Source organism: Crocuta crocuta, unplaced genomic scaffold, assembly GCF_008692635.1.
Source record: "Crocuta crocuta isolate KB4526 unplaced genomic scaffold, BGI_CrCroc_1.0 scaffold698, whole genome shotgun sequence".
Lineage (NCBI taxonomy): Eukaryota > Metazoa > Chordata > Mammalia > Carnivora > Hyaenidae > Crocuta > Crocuta crocuta.
This window is the reverse complement of record NW_027530855.1, coordinates 473,035-490,428: the sequence shown is the minus strand read 5'-3', so window position 1 is coordinate 490,428 and position 17,394 is coordinate 473,035. Positions and strand designations below refer to the sequence as shown.

Below are 17,394 nucleotides of genomic sequence, written 5' to 3'. Positions count from 1 at the left end.
ATCAGAGAGGTACGTTGGTCATCTGGGCTGGGTTGTGGCATTCTGTGGATAGTCTCATTTACCTATCTTATTTTTTCCACCAGGACCGAGAACCACTGCGCACTATATTTCTCAAGGATGTTCTTAAGACCCATGAGTGTCTGGTCAAATCTGGGTATTAATCTCTGCTTTTTTTTTTTTTTTCCCTGTTCAGAATCCCCATCTGCCTCCTAAGTCATCATTTACTACCCTTCTGAGGCTCTATTTAAGAATCTTCTTCCATGAGCATGACAGGGCCTGACATCTCACTTACTGCTTCCACACTGATGCAGCTAAGAGACCAAGCTCATCTTTTCCCACTGCCTTACTCTGGCTCCTGAGGAGACGGGCTGAGTCTATGTAATAATAATTTTCGATGGAGAAAAAGAAAGAATGTAGGAACAAAGAAGAGAGTGGTGTTGGGATGCTTCTCAAGTGTTAGAATTAGATGCTCATTGCATGGGAGGCCTAGGGCTCAGAGCAGAGATGGTGTCCTGAGGTCTCTCACTTACCAGCACTTCTGGCCAGATCACTGCTTATTCCATTGCTTCTTCCCTGAACTTCTTATGCCTTTTCCCCCTTTTGACAAAGTTCCAGATGTCCCCTTAACACAAAGGTGATTAACAGCAACTCTCTGTGGCTCCCTTGTAGAGGAAGAGCAAGTATTTTTAATGTGTTCCTCTTCCCACTGGGTAATGGGTTGCCTTCCTAGTACCGTGGTGCAGAGGATGAGTTTGGGATCTGGGTCCTGCAGGCAAGGGCTTTTTCCTATATACAATACAGATACAGATGCCCTTGAAACTAAACTGTAGAAACCCAAGGGCATCTGGACATATAAAAGTCCTCCTCCTTTTGCCCCTTAATCTCATCTTTAGAGACTGTGTCTCTTCATCCCATGGACTGTGCATTGCAGACGAGCATCATCAGGGAGGCCCTTCGCAGCAGGCAGACTGTTATCACGTGAAGATATAGGAAGGTCTTGTGTGGCAACAAAAGGCCGCATGACCCAAGGAAGCAGGGACTGAACTGGGGCTGTACTGAGTCTTGCAAATGACATTTGCGGAGTAGAGATTAGGGAAATTCCCAGTGACAGTTTGTATTCCATAAAAGTGTCTGTAGAGGGATGGTCCAGAAGTGTGGTTCCAGAGGTTGATGGTGGGTGGAGGAATGACTGGGCATGACTGTTCCTCAGAGATGGTTCCTGGCTCCGCAGGGAGCCCAGTGCAGACAGGTAGATGGACAGCCACCTGGGCATGTTGGGCAGCTTAGCAAGCCCAGATGACATGGAGTCCTAAGTGGTCTGTACTTCATCTGAGTCTCTCACTGCCAGAGTCAAACCGAATTCTTAGTGAAGGAATTAAGAGCTGCAAATCATCAGGGAAGGAAGTCCCCAAGGCTCTGCGGGTTCCAGGCCTCCGAGACTGTGCGGCCTCCCCAGACCCAGTTAGGAAGCTTTAGGGCATCTGTGTCGTCAACAAACATTTGTTAACTTGAATTAAATGGAATTGAACTGAATTGAATTGAAAGGCAACATGTAGCTTGGAAAGTAGATGTGACAAGGGTGGGGATTTCCTCCCTGCTTTGCTTTCATCTCTTCAGTAGTTGATGACATGAGCGTACTGTATGTGTGTGAGTGATTTAAAAAGCGAAAACAGTTTAGCCAGTAAGAAGAGCCGTCTCTACTCAGAAAGCAATAATGGTCAGTGAAATGTTTCAAGTGACCACTATGTGGCCTGCACTGTAGCAGATGCTTTATATACTTCATACATTGATCGTTGTGGTGACCAGCCTGCTGAGGAGGGGTGTCTCCTTATCTCCATTATACAGTTGGGGTACAAAGGCCCACAAAGATTTAAAAATATTCCTAAAAGGCCTTTTCCTCAAGTGGAGTCAGGATTTGGCCCCAGGTCCTCCTAACCCCCTGTCTTGCTGTCCCTTCCCACGTGGGTCTCTAGTCTCCCGCTCCTCCTTTGCCCCGGTGTCCATGTCACTGGCCCAGTGCCTGACATGTCCTTTCAAGTCCTCATTCACGGAGCCAACTCTGCCTGCGATCAGTCCTTTTTTGGAATTATTCTGACTCTTGGCGTAGAACACACAGTCTAACATCTAATTGTATAGTTTTGCTTTTTTTGGTACTTTTATTAGGAACAAATTAGACCTTTTGTTCCTTGTGTATTGCCTACAGCACCTGAATACATACAGCAGGCGCTCAACACCGCAAATAATTTTGGCTGGTTTAGGGTTTGTCACTGGGCACCAGCTACGCCTCCCCTTCTTCCTTGCAGAGGTCAAGATTCTTCTTCCCAAACTCATACCGTTTGAAGCATCTTAAAGTAGTCCAGTCTCTCCTTCCATATCTCATTAGTTCCCTGTCTCTAGCCCAGTACAGGGTGGCACAGAGCAGGAATTTAATGAAGGTGATGAGGTTGCTGCTTGTGGGGGGAAGGCTTTGGAAATGAGAGTTGATTCCCTTAGAAGAGGCAAATGGTAGTGGAGTAATTAGAAGCACAGACTCTGGAGTCAGACCTGGGTTCAGATCCTTGCTCTGCTGTTTACTCTAAACTTCGGCACCATGGACAAATCACCATGGACAAGCCTCTCTGAGGCTGGGTTTCCTCATCTACAAGGTGGGGAAAGTATAAAGTTCTTACTGGATTGCTGTAAAGATTGGATGGAATGACATACTGGAAAGCACTCCCAAGAACAGATTGGTGGTGGCCGGAGGTGGGAGGTGGGGGCTGGGCAAAAGGGGGTGGGGAAAAAAGGGGGTCAGAAGGCCCAAACTTCCATTTATAAAATACCTGAGTCCTAAGGATGTGATGTACAGTATGGTAACTATAATTAATAATGCTATATTGGATACTTGTAAATTGCTGATAGAGTAGACCCTAAAAGTTCTCATCACAAGAAAAAAGAGCTCATAACTATGTGTGGTGACTGATGTCAACTAGACTTTTTGTGATGATCAGTTGACAATATATACAAATATTGGATCATTATCTTATGTACCTGAAACGAATAAAATGTTATATGTCCATTCTTTCTCCCTATATATTTATATAAAATGTTATCTTATGTATTAATATATAAAATGAATAATTGATTAGTTATATTTACATATTTATAAAACCAACAAAATGTTCCTTTGACCCTGAAAAAAAACACTTAAAGCAGTGCTTTGCACAAAGAACTTTATAGATCTGAGCCCCTAACCTCACCCACCCCCACACACAACTATAGGTCGTATGGAATGTGGTGGATCTTAGGCAGGAGGTTTTAGAGGGAAAGGAGCATTATGTTGTTAGAACTGGTGGTGGGGGGTTTCCATGGGGATGGCGAGACCTTCTGAGAGCCTGTAGGAAGTTAAGCTGGAGGGGATCCCTGTCATAGTTTATGAGGCAGAGACCAGAGGAAGAATGGCCTGGGAGGCCCCCTTTTATGGGAGAGGGTGCTGGAGTCTTGACGTGGGATAAATCAAGCCCTCAACGTGTGTGCAGGCATGCCTGGTAACTTTCTTTCTCTTTTGTCTAGTGATCTCTTAATGAGAGACAACCTGTTTGAAATCATAACAAGCTCCAGGACCTTCTACATACAGGTAAAAGGCTCACTCTGAGAAGACTTTGGTGTTCTGTCTCTGTGAATGGTGTGTGGGTAGGTCTTGCCCTTTCCTCTGCTTTCTCTTTTATTTTGTTTGAAGTTTCTGGGTGGTAAATTTAGCCCCTGATAGTCAGTCTGAGTCCCATTTTATTCTAAACAGGATGTTTGCCAGAAGCTTCCCAACCATAAAATAATAAGAACAGGTTGAGCCTCTGAACTGGGGAATGCGAGTTTGTACCAGCTGCTCTCAGCTGCTGGGCGCCAACTAAGCAGAGAAAAGGAGAACTAGCCAGTGGTTTCACTTCTTCTTTGGAGGGTATTTATAAGCCCCGCCTGTGTGGACATCACTGTGTGCGGAAGGACAGAAGCACAGAGGGCCCTGTGCAGGCACCAGGTGCAAAGCCCAGCTGCACAGAGAAAGCCATTGTTTGGGCTCTGACAGTTCGGCCCTCAGAAGCTTCTCCCTCCACCCACAGCTTTGGAGCTCTCCCAGCTCTTTCTCAAATCATAGGAGTGAGAAAGGCAGAAACCCGAGCAGGGCCTAGACTTTCAACGCCAAGTCCCTACCCCAGCCGGCCTGGTAGTCTACAGAGCATGCCTTGATCCTTGCAGCATCGTGATAATGTCGCATTTCTGGGATTCAGACTGCCATGCAGTCTGTGGGGCTCCCCAGCCAAGGCTTTTCAGGGTTCCCAGTGCTCTTTCTTCGTTCCAAGTGTCACTCCCCACTAAGTATCACCTGTTGTTCCCCAGAGCCACCCCTCCCCCATTTCTTGGGCAGCAGCTCCATAGTCCTGACCTTTCTGAGCTGGTCCACCCACCCAAGCCCAGCAGACATGCTGGCAGCCTTAACCACCTGTGGGCTCCATTCATTCACCCAAGCATGTGTCACTGGGGAAGAGTTAGCATACAGGAGTTGTTAGAGCTGGTTCCCTTGTCATTCAGGGACAGGATTTAAATTGTAGGTTCAAAAAGTTTCTGGTTCTTGCATTTAACAGGTATTTGTGGAGTATCCTTAGAATGCCGTGCGTTTTGCCTCATACTGGGTACGCTGTGTTAAAACAGAACAGATCGTAAACTGGAGAGAGAGAGAGTCAAGTGAACAGGCAAACAGTGTGGGGGAAGGAGTGTTGGGTTGTTGAACACAACAGTTTTGGGGGGCAGTGAATCTATTCTGTATGATACTGTAATGGTGGATGTATGAAATAGAACTTTATAGAACACAGTAAAAGTAAAAAGTAAACTTCAATATATGTGAATTTAAAAAATCACTTAGGCGGTTGGGTGATTCCAGCATGACATATAGACTGTGACAAAAGAACCTAAAGGCATCATAGGATTGGAATGACCTCATTGAAGGGGCTAGGGGAATAAAAAACAGAAAACAAAGCAAGCAAACGAACAAAAAAACCTGGTGTGCTAAGTGCTACCATTACAGTGAGTAGTGGTTGCCATGGGGACTCATAAAAGGGGCATCTCCCCCATCTCAGGGAGTGGGGGGAGGTTTCTTACAGGAAGGCATAGCTGAACTGAGTTGGGGGAAGAGTGACCTAGGCAGAGAGAAGAGTATGTGTGAAAAAGCCTGGAGATAAAAGGAGCACAGGACACAGGGAAGGCTGGGAAGCCCATATGGAGGGCCCATGCTTTATAGCCCTTATTAGAGAGCTTGTATTTCATCCTGAGGGCTGGGGCCCATTGAGGGAGAACCCAGGGAGTGGCCCAATCAAATTTGCCTTCTAAAAATGCCACCTGGGCAAGTGGTCTCACTTTCAAGCCCTGTTTTCCTCATCTGTAAAGTGGAGATGATATCCCTCAACCGACCATGTTAATGGTGTGCTGGCTATGAGTTTCTAGGCCCAGGGCAGGGTAGACAGATGGAGAAAGGGTAAAACAGGAGGTGGGAAGCAGTTGGATGGCTGTGGTAGTAATTCAGGTGAGGGATGAAGGAAGCTTGAACTAAGATGGATGGAGAAAAATGGAGAACTTGAAAGCTTTTGAAGAGCTGTTTCTGGGACTTGGCTGTGGGTTGGACGTGGGGTGAGGGGGAATGGGGAGGCAAGGACACCGCTGGGTGTTTGGCCTGTGCCTCAGGGTGTTAGACGGGCAGCAATCACTTAGACCACAGCCAGGCGAGGAGGGACTGGTGAGCATGAAGACAAGCCTAGTGTTGGGGGTTCTGAGTTGACAGTGTCAGTGGGACATTAAAGGTGACATGTTATGACCATCTTTCAGTAGACAGTGCCTGACACACGGTTGATACTAAATAAGTATTTGTCGAGTGAATGATTATGCTTGGTAAGAGCTTTGGGCTAGAGAGAATGATTTGGGAAACATGAACCCCAACAAGAACAGTGTTTAAGAGATACTGATTGCATCATCCAAATGAGCATATGCACATTTACCAGGAGCTTCTCACCACTTTTACCTCCATTTGCCTTCTGCTCCCACATTTCCAGGGTAAAAGAATACTAGCATCACCCTGAAATAAACAAATGAGTGAATGGACAAGTCTGTTTACAGCACTTAGAGAGAATAGAAAATTGAGAAGAACATAGAGTAAAAGCCATTAAGAATATGTGTTAATTGATTTTCAGATAGCAACCAAAAACTCAGTTATACTAACACAGGTAGTCTTTTATGAAAGATAGATATATTTCTAAAACAAAAAATCCACAAAAGTAGCATTGTTTTATGTTTTTGCAAATCTCTTTAATGGCTGGCTTAATAGAAGACAGCAGGATTCTCCTATCTGCTTCTGCATTCTATCTCTGGCCATATGTTGTTTTGGTTGGAGAATATGAAGAAAATCTGGCCTTGCACAGATATGTATTTAGAAAAAAAGGATTATTTTAATAGCTTTTTCAGATAATTATGGGTATTCTTCTTTGATTCTATATGAAACCTTGACAAATGGTAGTTTCTTAAATTCAGGTGCGGTGTGAATTGGAAGCCAATATCAATATTGATAAACTTTCATACCCTTACATTAAAATCCACTGGTCAGTGTTACACTTTGAATGGATCTTTTTTACCAGTGCATGATTTTGTAACTGCATGCGATGGTTGTTAGGAAAATAGTGGTCACATCGAGGTATGTAGATCTTCTAAATGTTGACACATTTTATTATATAATATCAAAAAATCACATTTGTTAATAGCCCCACAGGAATCATCATCAACAAAGTCTTCGTTTCTTTTTTCCTTTGAGAGAGAGAGATAGAGAGGGAGAGAGTGAGCATATGCACCTGAGCAGGGGAGGGGCAAAGAGAGAGGGAGAGAGAGAATCCCAAGCAGGCTCTGCACCATTAGTGCAGAGCTCCATGCTGGGCTCGAACCCATGAACCTTGAGATCATGACCTGAGCTGAAGTCGGATTCTTAACCAACTGAGCAACCCAGGCGACCCAAGAAAGTCTTTAAGTACAGAAAGCTTTTGGAATTCTAATTTTGTTTGGAAGCTCAAACTTGCAAAAAAAAAAAAAAAAAATACTTTCATGATTTTCCCTGACTTGAGCAGACTCATTTCATTCATTTTTGAGAAAGAGTTCACCATTTACCTAAGTCCGAATAAGTTCGACTGACAGTTTGTCAGTCGTTTGTTCCGAGTAAAAATCGTGTTTCATGAAAAAGGTAAAAGAATATAATGGCTTCCCCTACAGTCTGGTGCCAGCAGCTTTACCACCATGCGTACGTGGCATTCTGACCTGCTTCTTAGGGGCTGTTCAGTAAACCTGCCTGAAAGAACCATACATGGTATCCGGGGAAGCTGGACCAGGGCAGCTGGAGGCAGGGTGAGCAGCCTCCTTGGGCAGGGCACAGAGGCTTGGGCAACAGAATGGGGCTGGCTGCCAGCTGCTGAGATGTTGGTCATTTATCTTCTGTCACATTTGCCTTCCATGTCACATATGTATAATTTGTGCTCGGGGATGCTACCCTTTGTTGGACACTTAGATGTCACAGGCACAGTGCTAAGTAGTTTACAGGCAGCATATCACTGAATTCTTGGTGATCTCTGAGACCATCTCTATTTTAGAGATAAGGAGACAGAGTGTCTGAAGGCAAACTATTTGTTCGAGACCATCAACCTGGTGAATCATGGAAGTGATTAGGAGGTACCTAGTCAGGTGCTAGAGCAGGACCCACCCCCTTGTGCTCTTTAAAAGCAGCTTGGTGCAGAGCATCAAGATGTAGAAGGTGTGGCCATAGACAACTAGGGGAGACCAGCTTGCAGTGATGGATCATGGTGACCAAGATCCAGGATCTGGCAGTAATCAGCTGTCTAAGCTTGGGGTGTCAGCAAGCTTATCAGCAGGTTCTCAGTCCTGGGCAAGGGTTCAAAATGAGATTTCAATCCTTGGAATACAAGACATACAGCATTCACTATTTCCCCATTTCCCAGTTCTAGAAGGTCAGGGGTATTAGGTAGGAGGATGTAGTTATTCTGGATGAGAAATGTAGTGCAGACTGGTTTGGGCAACTTGGAATAAGCCCAGTTGTCAGAACTAGGGGGCTATGTCAGGATAAGAGTAGTAATAAGATGGCTCCGATGTGAATTGCAGAGTGTTGGCATAGAGCTCTTATGGTAAGCAAGATAGATACTGTTTTAATTTAGACTACAGGGTGAGTGACAGCATCTAGACCATGTAGTGCACAATCTAGGCAATCATACTGGCAGGGCTGTGTCTAAAGATGGGATTGGTTCCTGCCGAGAAAGTGGGGATTTATTAGCTATTGGGAAGGGTAGGGAGGCGCAGAGGTTAGGAACATATAAATGTTGGGCAGCTGCAGGAGAAGCCACCGGGGTACGGACTGGAGGAGGCCTATTACTAATGACCTGTGGAATTCATTGCTTCAGATTGTGGCATCTGTTGCAGTGGTGAGCTCATTGTAGGTACTCAGTAAAACCTACATGTCCTACAAGGATTGCAACCTACCTCAGGCTGTGGTGACTGCTTTTAATACCCTTTGTTCCTCTCACTTCAAAAACTGCCCTCAGGGACAGAAACCTTACTTTTTCTTTCGAACCAAGTACCCAAAACAAATGCACACACTTAAGCGTGCCAGGAAGAGGTGGAGGTATAAGTGTGGCACTTCCCATTTTGTTCTACAGAGTTTTAAGCATCTTCTAGGCTTTTTGCAGTTCACCATGTGGTGCGTGGACTTCAGCTGTTTTTTACCCCTGGTTCACGCAGCTACCTTTGAGGTGGTATTTTAAGATATTTTTAGGTTTTTGATGAAAGCTAAGCACAAGCTTTCCATAAAAGGTAGACATACACATACACCGTATGTTTGCACACAGTTTTTGAGGTTTTGAGGAATTTGGAGATTATAATTGTGATCTCAATAAAGTGATACTCTGTTTCTTAACTTTTCTCACAATATCTGCTTTTATATTGGAATAATATTTTATTTTTTAATGTTTTTTTAAAAAATTTATTTCCGAGAGAGAAAGAGAGAGAGACAGCGTGAGCGGGGGAGTTTCAGAGAGAGAGGGAGATACAGAATCTGAAACAGGCTCCAGGCTCTGAGCTGGCTGTCAGCACAGAGCCTGACGTGGAGCTCGAACTTACGAGCCGTGAGATCATGACCTGAGCCAAAGTCGGACGCTTAACTGACTGAGCCACTCAGGCGCCCTGGAATAATATTTTAAAATGACATTTGTCGAACATTAAAATAATGCTTACTAATGTTTATTGTTAATGTCCTCATGGCAGGGTATACACTGTAGGTTATCCAGCAAAATGTCCATAAGTAGAAGTGGAAAATTGGGAAAAATATAACTAGCAAACACTTTCCATCTATGAATTATTAAATGTTTTCAGAAAGAGATTTAATAATTTTGCCCATCATATTAGCAAAAACTTAAAAACCATAATATTTAATTCTAGCAAGAGTACATGTAAAAAAATAATATATTGGTGGCAAGTGATATACATATTGTTGGCCAAAAATCTCTCTGGCCAGATGTAACCAGAGCCTTAAAAGAAGGCAAGTCTTTTAAGCAATGTTCCTGGGAACTGAAGAATCATTCGAACGAAAACAGCTTTGTGCACAAAGATATGAATAGCGACATTACTTATATTAGAGGAGGATTGGAAACAACCTAACTGTGTCGTATAGGATTTTGATTCTGTGTCTGACTTCCCACATGATAAGTCAGGTGGTCCCTAGTGTTCTCTTATCAAATAACTTGCTAGATGGAGGCTGGGGTGAAGACACCTAGGCTTATGGTGTGGTAGGTTTGTAGAGAAGATGTACAAGTATGTTGGTGGGGGCCTAAAAAGACAGTTAGGTGGCCTCTGGCTTGTTTGGCAGCATTTGACTTGAGTGCTGTGTTGTGCTTGGGTGATGGGAGGGGGTCGAAGTAGCTCAATAGCCGTGGAAACTATTGTCATGAGGATCTTGCCAGACCTACTGTATGATATGGGGGATGTTTGTCTCTCCTCAGCTCCCATCTCTCTCTTTCTCAGTCATCTAACATTGCCCCCTACCAAATCATGTGGCTCCCTAGAAGGGAAATCTCTGAGAGATGAGTTTCTTTCTTTTCTAATTAATTTATTTCTGAGAGACAGAGAGGGACAGAGCACAAGCAGGGGAGGGGTAGAGAGAAAGAGAGAGGAAGACACAGAATCCAAAGCAGGCTCCAGGCTCCGAGCTGTCACCACAGAGCCCGATGCGGAACTTGAACCCACAAACTACAAGATCATGATCTGAGCCAAAGTTGGACGCCGAACTGACTGAGCCACCTAGGTGCTCCGAAATTATTTTCTACTTGATGGACAATTTAATTACCTTCATCTCATTCGATTCAAAGTAACCAAATAGGTTATCTCTTTTGATCCTGACAATTTCATCCTTAGGTAGGAATTATGTGCAGTTTGAGTATGAGGAAACTGAAAAAAAAATCTCAGGGAGAAGGCAGTTAACATATTTATAATATTGCAATTTGAGGCTTCATTCGCATCCCATGTGTAATAATAATAGACATGATAACTAATACCTAGGAAGCCCTTTCTGTGTGCATCAGGCACTATTCAAAGTGCTTTACCTAAATGAGTTCATTACATTTTCCCAGTGGTTCTACTTGAGGAACAGGCTATCTCTGATATTACTAAAATACCTTCTGGAAGGGTCTTGAACAGCTCATCCTATTGATCTTTTTGGACTAGTGATGGATTTTTTTTTTTTTGGAAAACCAACCATCAGGTTGTTATACAACTGGGAAAAACCCAGTGGAGAGAGAATCCAGGTAAATTTGCAGCTCTAGCATGTGAGAGGTGTGTTTGCCTTGGGCACTGGCTGCTACACCTGTTTAATGCGGTGTGCCACCATGTGAAACCGTTTCTTTTCTAAGTGTATTCTGCACACACCTAACCAATGTGAGTCTGTTTGGGGTGACAGAAAGGGGTAGGAATGCAAGTGTGGAGATTTAAAAAAAAAACTAAAAACAAGAAAACAACAACAAAAAAAAACCCGAACCAAAATGAAAACTAGTGTTTTATCCAGATACAGTGCAAAGTAAAAGAATCATTTGGGGGCTGCGGGAAGTGAGGGGTGTCTGTGGAGAGTTTTGCAGGCTGGAGCGCGGTGTTTACGTATCCCGTGCATACGCGCACTAATGCACACTTATGATTTTGGGTGTGACTGTTAGGGGAAGGCACAGGGGGCAGAGAGAAATTAACAAATAGAAATTTCTGGAGATCAAGGATTTGGTCTTGGTCCTATCTCTGTGCTTGGTACCTGATGCCTTAAGACTGAGGGCCTCGGCAAATATTTGCTAGGTTCACTTGAACTCAACCTCTGTAAAGCTGGAAGGCACTGAGAATTCCGAGGGCTCCACCTGCCGCAGCTTTGGGTTTTGATTTTCCTTCCCTTCGTTACAGAGCCCCTGCTGCCCCCTTCTGGCGTTGGTAGGCATTTCTGGGCTCAGCAGTATCCTACATGTTGTTAAGCTTAGTACTCTGAGTCTACCAACTAACTCTCCAGGCCTGGCTGGAGTCACAACAGACTCAGGTCATTGGTGTTCTGAGGGAAGCTCTGTTCCTAGAGATAATATGTATCTTGGAGGATATGCAGAGGATTTGGCTTTAGTGGGACTGGAGTTGAAAATGGGATTATTCTGTTTGGATAGCTGTAGTAGAAAGATGGACTGCATTGGGAATCAGGAGAACTGGAATCTAGACCAGCCATAAATCTTGAACTTTGGCTTTCTGGGCCCCATTTTCCTTTTCTGTAAAATAGGAGGCCATTTGTGCTCTAAAGGGGGGCAAGGGGCTACAGCAGGGATGGCCTTTGCCCCACTGCAGGGCAGATCCACTTTGAGCTGTTTTATTTATAGGGTGTCATATAAGAATTTGCAGGGGGAAAAAATGTCCTCAAAAGTCTGAAAGCCACTGGACTGGATGGTCTCTGGGATCCTTCCAGTTCTAATGGTGTGATTTCATAAACTTAGAATTGAATTACAGACTTGAAAGCTGAAATCACAGTGCCAGAATTTTCTCCATAAGTGCTGTGGGATGTTTTGCAGGCGGACAGTCCAGAAGACATGCACAGCTGGATTAAGGAGATCAGGGCAGCCGTCCAGGCCCTCAAATGCCACCCCAGAGTAAGTCACTTCTTTCTGGTAAACAGCCACTGTCAACTCGGAGATGAATTCTCCTTGAGTGGTCAGGTTTTATTTGGTGATGTAGGCGAGCAGCCTGTTCCTGGATGCAGCTGAAGTCCCAGGCTGTCTTGTTTGATTTCTCCTTCTACTGATTTAGGTACAAGGTTTTATTTTTTTGTTTGTTCGTTTGGTTGTTGGAAAGAGGCGAGTTGGGTTGTGTAAAGAAATGGAGACTCTGATGTGTTCTACAGGTCTCCCTGCCAGGCAGACCATGACACATGTGGAGTGAATTCCGTTGGTCGTACTTGATTTCTGTAGACAGGGGTCTCCGGACTGATGAGGTGGTGATCCTGGCTGTTCTTCCTGGGGCTTTGGGGTAAACATTGTCAGGAAAGCCCTTATTCTGCTTTTTTTTTCCTTCCCTTTTATTTTTGTAGGATATGTCCTTTTCTAGATCCATCTCTCTGACTCGCTCTGGAAGCTCCAGCCTGTCAGGTGGGCCCAACTCTGCCTTGTGCAGGGGGCGGCCACCTGTGGAAGAGAAGAAAGCCCTCTGCAAAGCCCCCTCTGTGGCTTCCTCCTGGCAACCCTGGACACCTGTCCCCCAGGCTGGGGATAAGCTGCTTCCAGCTGAAGAGACTCCTGGGGACTCTTTGTTCATGCCTCGACTTGGGGAGAGCAGTACTTCTGGGGTGTTGCCTAGCTCCCGGATAAGGCACAGATCAGAGCCCCAACACCCCAAGGAGAAACCGTTTCTGTTCAGCCTTGATGACGAGAGCATACGGACTTCTGATGTGTGATAGGGCATGGTGCCCTGGGAGGGGGGAGGACTCAAGAAAAGGAGGCCATGACTCAGTTTCCCTACCTTTCGGAGGACAGTCAGAGACCCTTCGGCACCCATATTCCTGTGGATGCTCTGTGGGAGTGGCCCATTCAGCTGGCTTTTTTTTTTTTTTTTTTATACAGTGTATTTAACTTGGAAAACCACTAGGTTAGACCTGTAGGCATGCTCAGTGGAGAGCAGGTTGCCTCTAATTTGACCACTCCAAGGTCTTCCTGGTGAGAGGAGGTTTGGTAGTGCGTTTCATCCCCAACCAAGTTCTATTTCCGTGTCCTAGTTATAGTTTCTTCCTTTGGTCTCCAGGCCAGGCACAGAGTCTTGGGCAGTTATCTGGCTTATCCTGTTTCTGTTCATTGGCTGAGGTCTGACTGGGAAGTAGGAGGGTGGTAGCTAACCCGGATGAAAGCAGCAGACCTAGGCTCTGGCTTGGCTGGGATACCTTCTGAGGGGGAGGTGTTAAGATCTGGGGGCAGGCAGGCAGCTCTCAGAATGTCCACTAGGGTAGATCCTCCTAGGGGACCTCCACTGGGGAAGACATAGGGATCTCTTGTAAGGTATAGGGAAAGATTCAACTCAGTGCATCAGCCAGTTTGGGGAATTATTCTGTTCTTGTCTATGGCCCCAAATAGTGTCAACGTGATTGATGGACCTGCCCACCCAGTTTCTGTGTCAGGCCCCGAGGATGGGTTTATCAGTGTTAGAAGTTACGACTGTTGAGAATAGGGCAGACATTTCCATTGGTGTGGCATTATTTGGAAGTTTGGAGGGTTGATAAGTGTATGATAATTCACCTGAGTGATAGATCGGATCTCTGTTTTAGAATGTTAGAATTGTTTTAAAGCAGGTGCTGGGAAAAGATGGATTATAGTTCATCCAGATAAACTTTTCTGATCCATGTTTTCCAGACAGCAAGAAAAGGTCTGTTTCAGCACAGACAGATTTCTTGAATCCTTACTTCACAGCTCTCTTCAAAGGGCTGATATTAGTCTAATTTTAAGTGCTGTATATTATATACCCTGGCAGATTTGCTTTGTTTCTAACTCTTTCTGTTGCTCTTTGAATGAAGCCTTGAGTACTTGCATGATCACACCTTGTAATACAATAAGGTTCCATGTACTTAACAGTGAAGAGATACAAGGATAATCTTGAGAGGTATTTATATTTTTAATAAAATAGAAACTATGCATAGAAACATTGATTTAGAGGCTCTGCATTGCTGACTAGATATTTCCCAGGTAGAAGAGCATAGATTGCATTTTCCACCCAAATTTCTACCTTTCATTTGACAAAAGATACTTTCCAGGGTCCCTGGGAGAGTTTGTCCAACTTAATGTGGTTTACTGCTAACTTACCAGGGTTCCCTAAAGGGGGAGAAAAACTAACTCATTTCTGTCTATACCTTTTATCAGCTAGAACAATTAGTTACCTTTAAATTAAAACTTAAAGACTAGAAGAAGATAGAGAAGCTTTTTCACCTGAGTAAATCCCTTCCCCTCCTTATGTCCAGATGTAATGCCGAGGTGAAAACATATCATCAGTAACCTCTAGGGGCTGGAGGGAATCTTTGTTCCTTTAATGCAGTGTAGTTACCTTGAAGTCTAGGTCATGTTGAGAACTCTTCTTGATTGCACTGCATTGGAGCTATTCTTCACTTATATTGTTGGGCCTCGTGGTCCTGGTATAAAAAAAGACATCTATTGGATCTCTCTCTCTCTCTCCCCCCTCTATTTTGCAGACCCCTGTGTACTTTTGCTTTGTGAGTTAGTTATTATGGGTGACCAAGGTTACAGTTTCAAGTAGCCATTCCAAATTCTTAAAGCTCCTCATCTCTGGTTTCACCTTGAAATTTTCCTTAAGAAAATTGTTTGGCTAGGTCTAAGAAGGTACACAATAAATGGCAGTACACTAGCAAAAATAAATTAGGAACTTTTGAGATCTCTTTAAACATTCCGGAACTCATGAAAGCTGTCAACTTTTGATGAAAACGTACCTATTTCTCTTTTGTTAAGTAAACTCTCTGCTAGAATACTATTGCTGAATTAATTGGCCATTATAGTAAGCTGATATGTTTCTCATTCAGTAGGGTCTATTTTAAGAATGTGAGTTCAATATACTTACAAATGTAGATTATATTATTGTGATAGAGGAAAACAAGGACTGTAGATGGCAAATACTTGGGAATGCCGAGTGAGAACATTTTAATGTGATTCCAACACTAGATAAATAGAGTGATCTTCAATGGCACCTAAAAGCATTCTCATTCCCAAGCCTTATTTCAGAATTCCTTGTGTCTATATTTCTTACCTTCTGACCAATTTCACATCACAATTTTTAATGTCACTACACATGTGAGCCAAAGATGGTGCATATGCAATCAAAGCACTTGGCTTTAAACTTTTTTAAATGTTTATTTTTGAGAGAGAGAGAGAAAGGCAGAGAGAGAGGGAAACAGAACCTGAAGCAGGCTCCAGGCTCTGAGCTGTCAGCACAGAGCCCGACATGGGGTTCAAACCCACTAACCATGAAATCATGACCTGAGCCGCAATTGGACACTTAACTGACTGAGCCATGCAGGTGCCCCAGAAAGCATTTGACTTTAAATGTATATGGAACCAGGGTAGTCTGGTGGCTCAGTTGGTTAAGTGTCAGACTTTGGCTCAGGTCACAATCTCACAGTTCATGAGTTCGAGCCCTGCATCAGGGCTCTCTTCTATCAGCACAGAGCTGGCTTCAGATCCTATGTCTCCCCCTCTCTCTGCTCCACCCCGCCCTCAAAAATAAATAAACATTTAAATTTATATGGAACCAAATGGGAAAAGTAGGGCAGGGATGCAGTATATTAGTCATTAAGTATATAGGCTCTGGAATAAATCTTGAGTTAAAAAGAGAAACTGCATTTTCTTTGTGGAGTAAAAAACCTTATCGGAGTTATGCTGTTTTTGTAAGACTTTTGAAGTGGCCTTGATGCAGTATGTGTAATAGTATTACAGGTGGTCTTCCCTGTAATTGAACTATTTACCATCCTCTATCTTGAAAGCGTAAGGATTTGCTTACTCGAGGCCAGTTGGTGGTTGGTAAACATAGTTTGGCCTTTTATATCCTGTGAGACATTTTAACCCTAGTAAGGTGTAGAGTGGACTCAGGTCAACATATTGGAGGTTATATGTTTATTTTTGAGGAGAACGGTGAGCTCACGTGAAAAGGAGCAGAGGTAAGGTCCAGCTTTGTTGTTTACTTGACAGAAAAGGTTTTTTTTTCTTCCTAAATATAACTGTGCTCTGATATGAGTAAAAGCAACCAATAAATAGAAGATTGAGTAGCTGAGCCGTGGTATTTGATGTTAGTTTTCACAATTGACCAGATAACAGGCATGTGGAAGTAACACCATTTTGGAAATTGAGTTTCCCCTAATGGGCTTTGTTTATAAACTTTGAACCTGTCAAAAATGCACAGTTGTTTTCTACCCACATCTTTTCTACCAACATTGCTTTTTCTCTTATCCTTTTTTTTTTTCGATGTTATTGCCTGCAGCAGTTACAGTCACTCATGCTAAGTAGAATTTGAATAAAGCTAATATTGGCAAAAATATAGTTTGACCCTTTCCCCCACTGCTTATGGTGTGGCATGATTTTGTGTTTTGAACCAGTATGTTTCAGCTGTGAAATGCACTCACTGTAAGCCCTGAGCTGAGTGCATGGAAATGTTATGCTTCTCATTTTATGTGATCTCCTAATTGGTATGTAGCAGAAATAATTTTCTAAAACTGTTTCGTTGCTTGTTTTGTAATAAAACCATGTGAAATACTGAAATATGGTGTATGTTTTCCTAACGCTGACCTTCTGTCCGTGGGTGGGTGATGTCTCTTGTCAGTCTGCCCTATTACTGGCTTTCTGGACTTCCCGAGGAAAGGGCCCTGCGCAGGGCAGGGCTGGGGACCTCTTTTCATCGCGTGGGGGTGGACCTGGCCTCGGGGCGGGGATGGTGTGGTTGATGCTTGTGGCATCTGCCAGGTTCTGCCCCTTAAAGTCTGGGGGTTGGCGGAGGAGGCACCCTAGCCGGGAGAGAGTGTTGCTCATGTTAGAGCAGTTGGCGGGTCCAAAGTAACTGGAACAGTGAGAGCCAAGAAGGAAGGGAGCAGGATGACTAGATCTCTGCTGCGGCCCGCGGCGCTCGGACAACTCCTGCTGTGGCTGCTGCTGCTCCCAGTGCTTGTGCCCAGGGTCGAAGCTAGGAGGTCTAAGCCCTCGCTGCCCTGTCCCGCGGCCTGCGAGCCGACGCGCTGTCCCCCGCTGCCCACCTGCTCGGCCGGGATGACGCCGGTGCTCGACCGCTGCC

General features: G+C 44.2%; 1 protein-coding gene across 4 annotated transcripts in view; it reads left to right on the top strand.

The window, feature by feature from the left end:
* PLEKHA2 (pleckstrin homology domain containing A2) overlaps nt 1-16,868 on the top strand; it is a 74,952-nt gene extending 58,084 nt beyond the window's left edge. For all 4 annotated transcript variants that reach the window (XM_077769474.1, XM_077769475.1, XM_077769476.1 and 1 more), the window contains 4 exons: nt 84-154; nt 3,550-3,613; nt 12,141-12,218; nt 12,656-16,868. In XM_077769474.1, coding sequence (XP_077625600.1) covers nt 84-154; nt 3,550-3,613; nt 12,141-12,218; nt 12,656-13,018 — 576 coding nt within the window. In that variant the 3' untranslated portion in view covers nt 13,019-16,868. The remainder of the gene's footprint in view (nt 1-83; nt 155-3,549; nt 3,614-12,140; nt 12,219-12,655) is intronic.
* The last annotated feature ends 526 nt before the right edge of the window (nt 16,869-17,394 follow it).